Source organism: Coregonus lavaretus (assembly GCF_964263955.1).
Source record: "Coregonus lavaretus genome assembly, chromosome: 27".
Lineage (NCBI taxonomy): Eukaryota > Metazoa > Chordata > Actinopteri > Salmoniformes > Salmonidae > Coregonus > Coregonus lavaretus.
In genome coordinates this window covers 7,051,774-7,067,043 of record NC_140014.1, presented here as the reverse complement: position 1 = coordinate 7,067,043, position 15,270 = coordinate 7,051,774, and the positions used below count along the sequence as shown (strand labels likewise).

The following is a 15,270-nucleotide window of genomic DNA, read 5'->3' as shown; positions in this document are numbered from 1 at the left end:
CAAGAACTACATGCCACTCTAGACTCTACATAGCCAACAAAGTAGTTTAAATTCTAAAAGGCAAACTGAGTTGCAATCATATCCTCTTCCTCTGGTGATTTTTTTTTTTCCCGCTGTTATTTCCAGGGCCCGCCGGAACTGGAAAGACTGAGTCGGTGAAGGCTCTGGGTCACCAGCTGGGACGCTTCGTCCTGGTCTTCAACTGTGACGAGACCTTTGACTTCCAGGTACGCTAATACTGACTGATACTTCACACTAAAAAAAGGCTGATCTTGGTTTAATGTTATATTCATGAGTTATTTTCAGAATGCGAGAAACCTCTTTTAAGAGACCTGTTTCTCTGTTGTCTGCAGGCGATGGGTCGTATCTTTGTGGGCTTGTGCCAGGTAGGCGCCTGGGGCTGCTTCGACGAGTTCAATCGTCTGGAGGAAAGGATGCTGTCGGCTGTCTCCCAGCAGGTCCAGTTCATCCAGGTGGCCCTAAGGGAGCACAGCAACCCCAACCGAGACCGCAGTATGTGTCTCCACAGCCTCTCATTGAAAGCTTCTTCGAATGGCCATTGAAAGTGCTTAGTCTTGGTCTGGGAGGCCCTATATGTTATAAAATACATCAGACCAATGTCGAATGACTGCTGACAATATCACATTGTTCATTACAAACCAAACATGTCTTCATATAGCGTTGCACTTAAGAACGTAAGTTCTACAAAGTCACTGTTTTCCCCCTTCCTAAGGCGCTGCCATCTCCTGCGAGCTGCTCAACAAGCAGGTGAAGGTGAGCCCCGACATGGCCATCTTCATCACCATGAACCCCGGCTACGCCGGCCGCTCCAACCTGCCCGACAATCTGAAGAAGCTGTTCCGCTCCCTGGCCATGACTAAGCCCGACCGCCAGCTCATTGCCCAGGTCATGCTCTACTCCCAGGGCTTCCGCACTGCCGAGATCCTGGCCAAGAAGATCGTGCCCTTCTTCAAGTATGTACTGTACACAACCAGGCCAGGTCTTGAGGCTCGGGGGGGGGGGGAGGGAAGAGTTGTTCGAATGGCGGCGATGGGGCATTTGTCATTAGTTGATAGTGACACGTTAATAAGTTCATGAGATTACTTTCAAGTCATTTGCAGCTTATTTCTTCTCGCTGGGAGAGTCAGTTGTGGAAGGATATCTATCCCAATGGAATCTCCTTATAAGCTGTGATATCGTTTTTGCTGCAAGTGACTGAATCTGATAAGTAATGTGTTTGGACATTTCCAACAACATTTGAGAACCGTTAGATCAAATCATTGGAAATCTGTCATGCATGCCAACAATACTACCACCCAATGCTCCACTATTTCTTTGGTGTTCCTTCTCATTGTCTGAAATAATTTTTTTCTCTGTGCACCTGCAGGCTGTGTGATGAGCAGCTGTCCTCCCAGAGTCACTACGACTTTGGCCTGCGAGCCCTCAAGAGCGTGCTGGTCAGCGCCGGCAACGTGAAGCGGGAGCGCATCCAGAGGATCAAGAAGGATAAGCGCGAGCGCGGCGAGAACGTGGACGAGAACGAGATCGCAGAGAACCTCCCGGAACAGGAGGTAAAGGAACTGAAGTATCTGTGGCGGCATTAGTTTTCTCTCTTGGATAATAAATACTGTACTTACAAAATATATAGACACACTAGACTTCTAGTAGTATGTCCACCAACTAATCCCTTGAGCATATTTTTACACTGGGTCAGGCGAGACCATGCCACCTAATGTAAAGATAAATAGGACTGCCAATAGTGCTTGCCTGGCATTGATTTTCTGTTATCTAGAAGGGATGTCTCCTAAGCTCTGTGTGTCCCTGTCTGTGTTCAGATCCTGATCCAGAGTGTGTGTGAGACCATGGTGCCCAAGCTGGTGGCTGAGGACATCCCCCTGCTGTTCAGCCTGCTGTCGGACGTATTCCCCGGCGTGCAGTACATGCGTGGCGAGATGACGGCGCTGCGCGAGGAGCTCCGCAAAGTCTGCGCCGAGATGTTCCTCACCTACGGAGACGGAGACGACGTGGGCAGTATGTGGGTGGAGAAGGTACTTAATGCAGCTCTGGTCAATAAAGTCCCCATTTATTAATTATGTATGGTTTCACCCAGAGCCATAGATGCGGAGCTTGGCAAAACCATCCTTCATGTTGATGACAAATGTACCTTAGTTGTTCCATCTATGACAAAATCGATACTACTTCCAACTCTGGAATGTCATTCCCTTGGAACTTTTGGTGCAAACTTTACGTTGATTAAAATATCTGAATTTCAAACCAAGTTTAGCTGCACCCCCAAGCTGTGTACTGCTTGATCTAAAGTCTTCATACTAGAGATGTTGGCTAAGTGTCAAGTCTGCATGTATATTCAGTAATATTCAACCATATCATATCATTCCAGGTGCTCCAACTGTACCAGATCACCCAGATCAACCACGGCCTGATGATGGTGGGGCCCTCTGGCAGTGGCAAGACCATGGCCTGGAGGGTGCTGCTCAAGGCCCTGGAGCGCCTGGAGGGAATGGAGGGCGTGGCCCACATCATCGACCCCAAGGCCATCAGTAAGGACCACCTGTACGGAACCCTGGACCCCAACACCCGCGAGTGGACCGATGGGCTCTTCACACATGTTCTCAGGAAGTAGGTGTTAGGAGTTGGCTTGAATATACATTGTCTCGCGACACGACTGGTGTCCCCCAGGGTTTGGTACTAGGTCCTCGCTTGTTCTCTCTGTACACCAAGTCACTTCAGTTCTGTCATATCCTCACATGGGCTCTCTTACCATTGTTAGGCTGATTACACTCAAATCTATTTTTGTATGTATAAATCCAATCAATTAATTAATCAATGGTGTTTTTTTCCATCCCAGGATCATTGACAACGTGAGAGGCGAGTTGCAGAAACGCCAGTGGATCATCTTCGATGGTGACGTGGACCCCGAGTGGGTAGAGAATCTCAACTCTGTGCTGGACGACAACAAGTTGCTCACCCTGCCCAACGGAGAGCGTCTCAGCCTGCCACCAAACGTATGTTGTGTCCCTCGAAGCCACACATCTTTTTAATGGAAGTCCATTGTCTTTTAATCCAAAGGGGAATACCATTCAAAAGTTGCAATTTTGAGTTTTGTTCTTTACCTTTTGAATATTTCACCTGGGAATGCAACCCTGTGACATCATTTAGCATTACTCTCCTAACTCCGTAATGTGGTCGTAGGTGCGCATCATGTTCGAGGTACAGGATCTGAAGTATGCCACCCTGGCCACTGTGTCTCGTTGTGGCATGGTCTGGTTCAGCGAAGACGTGCTCAGCACTGACATGATCTTCAACCACTTCCTGGCACGCCTGCGCAGCATCCCATTGGACGAGGGCGAGGACGAGGCTTTCCGCATGCACAAGGGCACGGAGGACGAGGGCGAGGAGACCGCCTCCCCCATGCTACAGGTTAGTAGCTTGGATGCAATGGAAAGCTGTGTTCTTATTGGACTAGTTGAGGTGATACCTTTCTAGAGTCACTCTGTTTCAAAACGTGTTTTACCTGTTGATGAACGCGACCATGCTCTCGGCCCTTCCTTGCAATTGTGGTTCAAAAACCAACTGTGTTAGAATAGCAGTCTTGTAACACGTCTCCACGTTAACTTTCTCTCTTTCTCTATCCAGATCCAGAGGGACGCAGCGTCCATCTTGCAGCCCTACTTCACCTCCACTGGGCTGGTGATCAAGGCGTTGGAGCACGCCTCCAACATGGAGCACATCATGGACTTCACGCGGCTGCGCTGCATGGGTTCCCTGTTCTCCATGCTGCACCAGGCCTGCCGCAACGTGGCGCTCTACAACAACAACCACTCCGACTTCCCCATGCCCATCGACCAGCTGGAGCGCTACATGCAGGTCAGTCCGTGGCGCCACAGTGCCCCCTGCTCGTGGGGAGTCTAAATGGAGTCCCCCAGGGCTTGGTGTCAATTCCATTTCAATTCCCTTCAGTTTAGGAGATTCATTTAAATGTAATTTTAAGAATGGAAAAGTGTCCTTTTTTCCAATTTAATATTTTTCTATTCACTTCCTGGAAACTCCCCAGACCTTAATCCCATTGAGAACTTGTGGTCGATCCTCAAGAGGCGGGTGGACAAACAAAAACCCACAAATTCTGACAAACTCCAAGCATTGATTATGCAAGAATGAGCTGCCATCAGTCATGATGTGGCCCAGAAGTTAATTGACAGCATGCCAGGGCGGATTGCAGAGGTCTTGAAAAAGAAGGGTCAACACTACAAATATTGACTCTTTGCATAAACTTAATGTAGTTGTCAATAAAAGCCTTAGACACTTATGGAATACTTGTAATTATACTTCAGTATACCATAGTAACATCTGACAAATATCTCATAACACTGAAGCAGCGAACTTTGTGAAGACCAATACTTGTGTCGTGGTCAAAGTTTTGAGAATGACTGACTGTATACTGAACAAAAATATAAACGCAACATGTAGTGTTGGTCCCATGTTTCATGAGCTGAAATAAAGAATCCCAGAAATGTTCCATAAGCACAAAAAGTGTGTTTCTCTAAAATGTTGTGCACAAATTTGTTTACATCCCTGTTAGTGAGCATTTCTCATTTTCCAAGATATGCCACACCTGTGAGGTGGATGGATTATCAAGAAGCTGATTAAACAGCATGATCATTACACATGTGCACCTTGTGTTGGGGACAATAAAAGGCCACTCTAAAATGTGCAGTTTTGTCACACAAAACAACACCACAGATGTCTCAAGTTTTGAGGGAGCGTGCAATTGGCATGCTGACTGCAGGAATGTCCACCAGAGCAGTTGCCAGATAATTGAATGTTCATTTCTCTACCATAAGCTGCCTCCAATGTCGATTGTAGATCATTTGACAGTACGTTCAACCGGCCTCACAACCGCAGACCGTATGAGGTTGTGGGGGCGAGCGGTTTGCTGATGTCAACTTTGTGAACCATGCCCCATGGTGGGGGTGGGGTTATGGTATGGGCAGTCATAAGCTATGGACAACCAACACAATTGAATTTTATCGATGGCTATTTGAATGCACAGAAATACTGTGACAAGATCCTGAGGCCCATTTTTTGTAAGGTATCTTTTACCAACCGATGCATATCTGTATTCCCAGTCGTGAAATCCATAGATTAGAGCCTAATGAACTTGTTTCAATTGACTGATTTCCTCATGAACTGTAACTCAGAAAAATCGTTGAAATTGTTGCATGTTGCGTTGATATTTTTGTTCAGTTATATATTTTAATACATGAGTTTTATAAATGTTAATCACATTTCTGCCTGGTGGCTCCACAGAGGTACCTGATCTACGCCGTGCTGTGGTCCTTCTCGGGCGATGGCCGGCTGAAGATTCGTGGTGAGCTGGGCGATTACATCCGCCGCATCACCACCGTGCCCCTGCCCTCGGCACCCAACGTGCCCATCATTGACTACGAGGTAGGAATGAATGTGCCCTCAAGTCTTGGGCAACATCAAGCTCAATACTTTTCAAGTTAAAATGTATTGTACTCTCCCGAGTCCGTGCAGGAGTTGCAGCGATGGGACAAAAATGTAACTACCAATTGGATATCACGAAATTGGGTAGAAAAAGGGCCCAAAAAATTATAATAATAAAAAAATAAAAATGGTATTGTACATTACAGGCACAGATGGATAGAAAACACAAAACCTTTGTCTAGGAAAACCTCTGGTCACTAGTTACATGAATTATACTCCAACCCTCCTTCCTGATTCTTTCTTCCCTTCAGGTGAACATCTCTGGCGAGTGGCAGTCGTGGCAGGGCAAGGTGCCCCAGATCGAGGTGGAGACCCACAGGGTGGCTAGCCCTGACGTGGTGGTGCCCACCCTGGACACGGTGCGCCATGAGGCCCTGCTCTACACCTGGCTGGCCGAGCACAAGCCCCTGGTGCTGTGTGGCCCCCCCGGCTCGGGTAAAACCATGACCCTGTTCAGCGCCCTCCGAGCCCTGCCCGACATGGAGGTAAGTGTGGTGGCATCAGGAACATCGTTCACTAGGGTTAGATGGCACTTGACCAGTGAGTTGCCATTGTAGACTAAACTGACAACCATGGTTTGAATTGGGGAGTTTTAGTGCTGAATTGGAACAAAAGCCTGCACATGTCCTCAGAATTGGCCACCCTAGAGCTAAGTCTGAGTAGTATTCTAGAACAGAGCCTATATCTCTAAGTGTGCATTGAGTCATTCGTAGTAGTAGGTTTGCCTGCCAAACCAAGTTAACCCTTCCACTTCTGCTCCCAGGTTGTGGGTCTGAATTTCTCCAGCGCCACCACCCCGGAGCTGCTGCTGAAGACCTTTGACCACTACTGCGAGTACCGCCGCACGCCCAACGGTGTGGTCCTGGCCCCAGTGCAGCTGGGCAAGTGGCTGGTGCTCTTCTGTGATGAGATCAACTTGCCCGACATGGACAAGTATGGCACCCAGAGAGTCATCTCCTTCCTCAGACAGGTGAGGGGATCACACACATACTTGTTGTTAGATCCTTGTGAGGACCATATACACATGCACAAACATGCACGTGCACACACAGTAGGTTTAAAGGTCCGCCATTTCCTGGTTGATAAAATTCTAATAGTTTGCGTAATTTCAGTTTTTGACAAAACAAGCAATGAAGGTGTAGATAATTATTGTATCATCTAAACCGCAGTGAAATATATATTTTCAATAACCAAAAATATTGTCTTTTCAAATGTTTTGAAGCTGGTGTATAAAACCAAAAGTAAAAGACGCAAAAACACAACTTAAGAACGGGAAGCATAGCAAAAGCGCACAGATCAACTGCTTCTTAGATTTGCTTTAAGTGAGAATGACAGATCTATAACTGTGAATTTGGTGGGGTCGCCCAAAATGTTACATATTGCAGCTTTAACCATGATCACCTATCGGTGGTACTAAAGGAAAGGAGACCAGGGGCCTCATAAATGTTGCATACGTACGAAATATACCCCAAAATATGCATGCAACAGTTTTCCCACAAAAGTTGGCATTTATAAAAACTGAACTTGGCGCACATTTTCTAGTGGTTAAAGTGTGGTCCTCTGTAGCTCAATTGGTAGAGCATGGCGCTTGTAACGCCAGGGTAGTGGGTTCGATCCCCGGGACCACCCATACGTAGAAATGTATGCACACATGACTGTAAGTCGCTTTGGATAAAAGCGTCTGCTAAATGGCATATTATATTATTGAATTGCAAGTAGGCAAATAAGTATTTTGTGCAAATCAATAAAAAAGGTAAGCATATAACAAGATGCAGCCATTTGCCGTTAGTAGGCCTAAGAGCGAAAATCTATTTTGTATTTATTTTTTATCTAAAATAATTAGACATAGGAATTTATTTCATAACCGTTGCAGAAATATTCCTCACCTTTTCTGGCCGTGATGCATTCCCGAAGTAGCCATACAACAAATGACCATGTGTATCTCGTATTTAGTTGGTCCTAGTAGCATAGTAAATAGATGTATTTCAAGTTTTGCTGTAGTCTATGCGATCCCATAGGCAGCACAGTTTATTACATAGGCTACAGTCAAATTTAACAGGTGAACAGACGGAACTATGTATGTACCTACTGTAAGTAGCCTACTGTAATGTCACATTTTTTGGATAGCCAAGACAATGTTTCAGAACTCACAGGGGCAGTCCAGCATATTTCGGTTGGGGGGAAAGTCGATACAAAACATTGTTGAATTCAAACATTCTGATGACAGGTCCACAACAATTAGCCATTGTTTTGGTTTTTTTGAAACTGTCATATTCCTTTGCCAAATACAGCATAAGTTACTGCAAAATATTTTAAAATTCTGCCAACGCCTCCAAAAACATTTGATCAAATTTGCCATTGCTCTTTCTTTTAGAAACTGCCCTTGACCTAATTCCAATAGTTCCAAATTATACAGCAAATAAAGGGTGTTATTGTCACCAAAACGGAGGGCGTTTTCCAGGCGGCGTTATAATGCTTGTTTAAGCACGCGCAGTTCTACAACAGGTCTGGTTTTATAACGGGAAACATTAGTATGTATGGCTTGCGCCAAGTTTAGAAATCTCTATTTTTAGACATAAGCATTCTTTGCAGAAATGGCGCACGCAAATATTTTGTGTGAAATTTACACAACGGTTATAAATGAGGCCCGAGGAGACTATGAAGGATGCCATTTGAGAATCAGCCAGTGTGATCTGAAGGAAAACGCGAAGGCCTATGTTATGCAGAGTTCCTGCTGGAGTATAAGCTCATCCTCTTCTGGTGTTTTCCCCTGCAGATGGTGGAGCATGGTGGCTTCTACCGCACCTCTGACCAGACCTGGGTCAAGCTGGAGAGGATCCAGTTTGTGGGAGCCTGTAACCCTCCCACCGACCCTGGCAGGAAGCCCCTCACCCACAGGTACACTGTAGGGTGTCCAATCAAAAAGGCATCTTTTGACCAATGGGTGAAATAATGTTAATTGAAGGTCCTTCTCTAAGAAAACCAATGGCTTGTAGGATGGCCAAGATTAGGGTGACTAAATCAATGGAGGCCAGAATTTTTGGGGTCAAAAATCTAGAAAATAGCTTTGCGTCAGCTAGGCTGGATGCTGTGAGAGAATTAAGGCCAACTGACAGGCTCACCATTGAACTCCTCTTTCTTCTCGAATCCGGAGGACAAAAAACAATATAGAGGTAAGATAGATATCGATTTTGAGACATGACGTAGTATGTTAGTATACGCTTTTCATATTAAGATTTCTCAGATAAACAAGTGCATCTCTGTGAAAAGTCAACGGAGCACTGAGCGTACCGCAATATATATATTTTTAAAGGCTTTTTACATTTAATTCAGCTTGTGTCATGTAAATGTAGCTTTTTGCGACCCCCGGAAACAACTTTGCAGACGACCACCACAACATGTAAAATCCTCAAAAGTCACTGCGAGAAGCGGCATCGCTCTGTCAACAGAGCTCGGTGCTTATTATCAGATGTATTAGGTTACGAAATTCGACTTTTTGGATATAATGTTAATGATATGTTTAGAGAAAGGCCCCACTGAATGATTCAGAACATAAACAATCATATTCGTCTTGGTAAAATGTATTTTATAACATAAGGAAGTGAAGTTTCATCACCAAAGTGCGTTTTCACCCACTCTGGGAAGAGTGGGTGGACACCCTATTCTGTCAACATGACCTGTGACCTTTCTGAGACACTGTAGCTTTATCCTGGGTCTTGTTCAGTGGGGCATACCGTAGCAAAATGCTTTGAAACGGAAAACTGAAATGACTTTCTTATTGGAAAAGCCGTTTCAATCAGTTTTCTCACGTTTTGTGCCTAATGAACACGACCCTGGACTAGAGTCACTGGTAGATTTTAAATGATGAGTAACGCTGTGTGATTGAATTGTAGGTTTCTGCGACACGTACCAGTGGTGTACGTGGACTATCCCGGCCCCGCCTCCCTCACTCAGATCTACGGCACCTTCAACCGAGCCATGCTGCGTCTCATCCCTTCGCTGCGTACCTACGCCGAGCCCCTCACCGCCGCCATGGTGGAGTTCTACACCATGTCTCAGGTAAGACCCTCTGTACCAAGAGATAGATACAGTAGTAGTAGTATTTATAGTAGTATTTATAGTAGTAGTATCTATAGTAGTAGTATTTACAGCAGTATTTATCTCTATGGTACCACATCCTCACAGACAAGCCTTGAATAGGAGCCACTATAGAAATAATTCTCAATGTGCTGAACACAATGTTAGGATAGGATGTAGCCGTCTATGCTATCTTGACAAATATCATGGTCGTTGTCGGCAAAACGGCACAAACCGATCTCGGGCCAGGCTAGATTGGATGTGCTGACCTCTGTCCTCATTGACCTTCACCCTCTGTCGACTACAGGAACGCTTCACCCAAGACACCCAGCCCCACTACATCTACTCACCCCGTGAGATGTCCCGCTGGGTGAGGGGCATCTTCGAGGCCCTGCGGCCCCTGGAGACGCTCCCTGTGGAGGGCCTCATCCGCATCTGGGCCCATGAGGCCCTTCGCCTCTTCCAGGACAGGTGGGTGTTCAGTCCATAGGGAAGTAGCCAGACTACTCCCTCCAAAGTAGTGTAGTAGAATATATGGGGGAAAGATTGTTTAGCCATATAACTAGGACCTGGAATTTTCCCTTACCAGGAAAAACTCCAGGCGCTTGTTTTAGACTATAACCAAGGCCTTGAGTTTTTCCTGATTGTGTGACCTGATCGAGAAAAACTCAGGGCCCTATATCAGTTAAACGCAAAGAGATCCAAATATGAAATGTCCTGTTTGACCACCTTGACGCGTCTGTCCCCTACAGGCTAGTGGAGGATGAGGAAAGACGCTGGACTGATGAGAACATCGACATGGTGGCTCTCAAGCACTTCCCCAACATCGACCGTGAAAAGGCCCTCAACAGGCCTATCCTCTACAGCAACTGGCTCTCCAAGGTGAGCTTCCTCCCCTTAGATACAATATAATACTGTTCTGTTTATACAGACTCAATATAAAATGGTGTACTATTTAATTCTGTGTATATCCATATGTTGCATCATCTAATTTCTCATAACTACTGTATAAACATACCCGCCATGAATGTAGAGCCAAGAAATTGACAATTAAAGCTAAGAATGAAATATGTTTTTTAGTTGGTGTCTGTTAACGGTTATCTGTCCCTCTCCTCAGGACTATATCCCAGTGGAGCAAGAGGAGCTGAGAGACTATGTCAAAGCCCGTCTAAGGGTGTTCTACGAGGAGGAGTTGGACGTGCCTCTGGTGCTTTTTAACGAGGTGCTGGACCATGTCCTTCGAATTGATCGGTAAGAAAAAATATATACAGTACCAGTCAAAAGTTTGGACACACCTACTCATTCAAGGGTTTTTCTTTATTTTTACTATTTTCTACATTGTAGAATAATAGTGAAGACATCAAAACTATGAAATAGCACACATGGAATCATGTAGTAACAAAAAAGTGTTAAACAAATCAAAATATATTTGAGATTTGAGATTCTTCAAAGTAGCCACCCTTTGCCTTGATGACAGCTGTGCACACTCTTGGCATTCTCTCAACCAGCTTTATGAGGTAGTCACCTGGAATGCTTTTCCAACAGTCTTGAAGGAGTTCCCACATGCTGAGCACTTGTTGGCTGCTTTTCCTTCACTCTGCAGTCCAACTCATCCCAAACCATCTGAATTGGGTTGAGGTCGGGTGATTGTGGAGGCCAGGTCATCTGGTGCAGCACTCCATCACTCTCCTTCTTGGTAAAATAGACCTTACACAGCCTGGATGTGTTTTGGGTCATTGTCCTGTTGAAAAACAAATTGGTGTCCTTTATTAGTGGTTTCTTTGCAGCAATTCGACCATAAAGGCCTTATTCACGCAGTCTCCTCTGAACAGTTGATGTTGAGATGTGTCTGTTACTTGAACTCTGAAGTATTTATTTGGGCTGCAATCTGAGGTGCAGTTAATTGCAGATTTCTGAGGCTGGTAACTCTAATGAATTTATCCTCTGCAGCAGAGGTAACTCTGGGTCTTTCCTGTGGCTGTCCTCATGAGAGCCAGTTTCATCATTGCGACTGCACTTGAAGGAACTTTCAAAGTTCTTGACATTTTCCGTATTGACTGACCTTCAAGTCGTAGTGTAATGATGGACTGTCATTTTCTCTTTGCTTATTTGAGCTGTTCTTGCCATAATATGGACTTGGTCTTTTACCAAATAGGGCTATCTTCCGTATACCCAACCCTTCCTTGTCACAACACAACTGATTGGCTCAAACTCATTAAGAAGGAAAGAAATTCCACAAATTAACTTTTAACAAGGCACACCTGTTCATTGAAATGCATTCCAGGTGACTACCTCATGAAGCTGGGTGAGAGAATGCCAAGAATGTGCAAAGCGGTCATCAAGGCAAAGGGTGGCTACTTTGAAGAATCTCAAATCTCTAATATATTTTGATTTGTTTAACACTTTTTCGGTTACAACATGATTTCATATGTTATTTCATAGTTTTGATGTCTTCACTATTATTCTACATTGTAGAAAATAGTAAAAATAAAGAAAAACCCTTGAATGAGTAGGTGTGTCCAAACGTTTGACTGGTAGTATATATCTGCTTCACATTTTGCAATTTCCCACGTGGATAGGTTTTTGATTTTACATTGTTAAAATGACCAATTCATGTTCTTTCCAGAATCTTCCGTCAGCCCCAGGGTCATCTCCTGCTGATTGGAGTAAGTGGTGCAGGAAAGACCACCCTGTCGCGCTTTGTGGCTTGGATGAATGGCCTGAGTGTCTATCAGATCAAGGTAAGTAAAGAAAATGTAACCGTTATTGGTTACCTGCAAATTGAACTGTACCACTGAATTGCAGTTCAAAGGTATCTGGACAACATTTCAACACATTACAACAGATACTGTGGATGGGAAAAGTAATGGTTCAGTTTGCAGAAGTGTTTGTTAGGTCTGTGTTGAATTCAATTAGTTCTGAGTTCAGTGGTTGAATGAGGTGCTGAGCACATTGCGACGTGTGTGTGTCCAGGTGCACAGGAGGTACACAGGCGATGACTTTGACGAGGACCTGCGGATAGTCCTGCGGCGCTCCGGCTGCAAGAACGAGAAGATCGCCTTCATCATGGACGAGTCCAACGTACTGGACTCTGGCTTCCTGGAGCGCATGAACACCCTGCTGGCCAACGGAGAGGTAAAGACTAGGAACGCCACACTTTACTGCATCTCAATAGTCAAAAGTGGAACCGTGTCTCCTTTCCTTCATCTGTATTTATACTGAAGAGACTGGCTTTCACGCTACCCACTCCAATTCAAGATAGCCATCATCCTCCATATTGCTTTCACTTAGAGCAGATGGAGAAGGAACAAGGAAAAGAAGCCACTTGAAACTATTGAGATGTATCCCCTGTCGCCTCTTCCATAGTCCCCAATGTAACTATACTAGATACTGCTATTGAGAAACTGGTTGGGTGCTGCTATTGAGATGCTTGTTAGATATTGCTATTGAGATACTTGTTGGTAGGAAATGTCAAGTCCACCCTCCAGTTCCTGTACATCTAATATACGTTTTGTCTTGTCCCTTCCCAGGTGCCAGGTCTGTTTGAGGGTGACGAGTATGCCGCCCTGATGACCCAGTGTAAGGAGGGCGCCCAGAAGGAGGGCATGATGCTGGACACTCACGAGGAGCTCTACAAGTGGTTCACCAGCCAGGTCATCCGGAACCTTCACGTGGTCTTCACCATGAACCCCTCGTCCGAGGGCCTGAAGGACCGCGCTGCCACCTCCCCTGCCCTCTTCAACAGGTGGGGCCTCCTATACACATCTGCAGTAGTCACTGGTGTTGGTCTATCCGTATTAACTGAGTACACAGTGGCACTGGTCTTTCCGTAATAACGGAGTACACAGTGGCACCAGTCACTCAGTTGTAGCTGATAAACCCATAGAAAGTCATTTTTAGGTTGAATTGATTCATTTGGATCCATTTAGATAGATTTGACACACATGGGTCAAAATGCCCTTGGTCCTTTACTCTTTTTCTTCAGATCTGCTGTGATCGTATCCTTCCACTGCAGTACCTGTGTTGGCCACTGCTAAAGCTCCTTTCGTCCCTCCCTCAACAGGTGTGTGTTGAATTGGTTTGGAGACTGGTCTACCGAGGCCCTCTACCAAGTGGGCAAAGAGTTCACCATCAAACTGGACCTGGAGAAGCCCAACTACAAGGTGCCCGACTACATGCCCGTGGTGTATGACAAGCTGCCCACACCACCTTCTCACCGTGAGGCCATCGTCAACGGCTGCGTATTTGTCCACCAGACACTGCACCAGGTAAGATTCACTCTTTGGTAATCAGACCTGGGTACAAAAATACTTCAGCTGTGCTTGAATTGAGCTTGCCTAGTGCAATGGAACCAATGGAGTAGTCTCAGGTGCAAAGCCTTCCCATCTGGTGCTCCAGGCAGGCTCAATCAAACGCTCTATTTGAAATAATAGAAATACCATTTAAACCCAGGTCTGTCAGTCATATGACTTGTGTGTAAATTATATTCATTAGCTTGCAATGGCTTTCTTACTCCTCAGGCTAACAGTCGACTGTCCAAGCGCGGTGGGCGCACCATGGCCATCACTCCTCGCCACTACCTGGACTTCATCAACCACTACGCCGACCTGTTCAACGAGAAGCGCAGCGAGCTAGAGGAGCAACAGATGCATCTCAACGTGGGCCTGAGGAAGATCAAGGAGACTGTGGACCAGGTAACGCATCATTTCATAGCAGACGTTACATCTCTTGTAAACGTAAGACGTAAATTGATTTAGCTAGCTAGCACACACAATTTGGTTCTGGGTTCCAAGATGATGGTAAATCTGAAGGAGTGTGGTATCCATTCCAGTTGTTTGATACCACAGTCTTTATCTCTACCCATAGGTGGAGGAGCTGCGCCGTGATCTGAGGGTCAAGAGCCAGGAGCTGGAGGTGAAGAATTCGGCTGCTAACGACAAGCTGAAGAAGATGGTCAAAGACCAGCAGGAGGCTGAGAAGAAAAAGGTAAGCTAGAGGAACTAGTTGACTGTATACGTGGTCTGAAACTTCCGACCTGCTCAGACACAAATAAGCAGCTCGGGGCCTGATGTGGCCAGGAGTTTCAGATTTCTGCTGTATGCTAAAGCTATTGAAGTGGATGGTGGTTGTGTCCTGTGGTTGTATCAAACCTGTGTGTTGCCATGATGATTCATAGGTGATGAGCCAGGAGATCCAGGAGTCTGTGTACAAGCAACAGGAGAAGATCAAGGACAAACAGTTGAGTGTTAAAGAGGATCTGGACCAGGTGGAGCCGGCTGTTATTGAGGCTCAGAATGGTATGACTTACCCATCTCTAATCACTTTGTTGTTTTTGGTGGTCTATTTCATTGTCGTAGCCTTTTTATGTATCCTACTCTTTAGAAATTGTCACAAAATCAATTGAGGTACTGTGATTTGAAATACAGTGTTCTGTGTAAACAAACTCATTTGGGATAGTTCATAATTGCAATGTAGCTGAAGCTGTTGAATGACCACATCACCGAGTTTACAGGATGCGATGCTCAACTTATAGAGGCAACAATACCCCATATTTATCTTATTTTCTCCCTCAAGTTTTCATTCTAGGTTCCTTATTGTCCTCTCTCCCGTGGTCTCTCGGTACGAGATGGATATCTCTTCTCTTGCTAACGTCTCTGCTCTTCTCAC

The 15,270-nt window shown here is 45.4% G+C and overlaps 2 protein-coding genes across 2 annotated transcripts in view; one reads left to right on the top strand and one right to left on the bottom strand.

Moving 5' to 3' along the window:
• Positions 1 to 15,270, bottom strand: part of LOC311103132 (transcriptional repressor protein YY1-like) — a 964,063-nt gene that overhangs the window by 258,375 nt on the left and 690,418 nt on the right. The window lies entirely within an intron of this gene.
• dync1h1 (dynein, cytoplasmic 1, heavy chain 1) overlaps positions 1 to 15,270 on the top strand; it is a 52,597-nt gene that overhangs the window by 18,534 nt on the left and 18,793 nt on the right. Inside the window, exons 27-50 of the mRNA XM_084143949.1 lie at positions 127 to 227; positions 354 to 513; positions 734 to 974; positions 1,388 to 1,571; positions 1,836 to 2,048; positions 2,399 to 2,637; positions 2,867 to 3,023; positions 3,211 to 3,438; positions 3,655 to 3,885; positions 5,326 to 5,466; positions 5,778 to 6,011; positions 6,290 to 6,496; positions 8,303 to 8,424; positions 9,420 to 9,585; positions 9,911 to 10,074; positions 10,356 to 10,485; positions 10,721 to 10,854; positions 12,230 to 12,344; positions 12,577 to 12,738; positions 13,134 to 13,348; positions 13,667 to 13,871; positions 14,124 to 14,297; positions 14,470 to 14,589; positions 14,780 to 15,006. Coding sequence (XP_084000075.1) covers positions 127 to 227; positions 354 to 513; positions 734 to 974; positions 1,388 to 1,571; positions 1,836 to 2,048; positions 2,399 to 2,637; positions 2,867 to 3,023; positions 3,211 to 3,438; positions 3,655 to 3,885; positions 5,326 to 5,466; positions 5,778 to 6,011; positions 6,290 to 6,496; positions 8,303 to 8,424; positions 9,420 to 9,585; positions 9,911 to 10,074; positions 10,356 to 10,485; positions 10,721 to 10,854; positions 12,230 to 12,344; positions 12,577 to 12,738; positions 13,134 to 13,348; positions 13,667 to 13,871; positions 14,124 to 14,297; positions 14,470 to 14,589; positions 14,780 to 15,006 — 4,270 coding nt within the window. The remainder of the gene's footprint in view (positions 1 to 126; positions 228 to 353; positions 514 to 733; positions 975 to 1,387; positions 1,572 to 1,835; positions 2,049 to 2,398; positions 2,638 to 2,866; positions 3,024 to 3,210; positions 3,439 to 3,654; positions 3,886 to 5,325; positions 5,467 to 5,777; positions 6,012 to 6,289; positions 6,497 to 8,302; positions 8,425 to 9,419; positions 9,586 to 9,910; positions 10,075 to 10,355; positions 10,486 to 10,720; positions 10,855 to 12,229; positions 12,345 to 12,576; positions 12,739 to 13,133; positions 13,349 to 13,666; positions 13,872 to 14,123; positions 14,298 to 14,469; positions 14,590 to 14,779; positions 15,007 to 15,270) is intronic.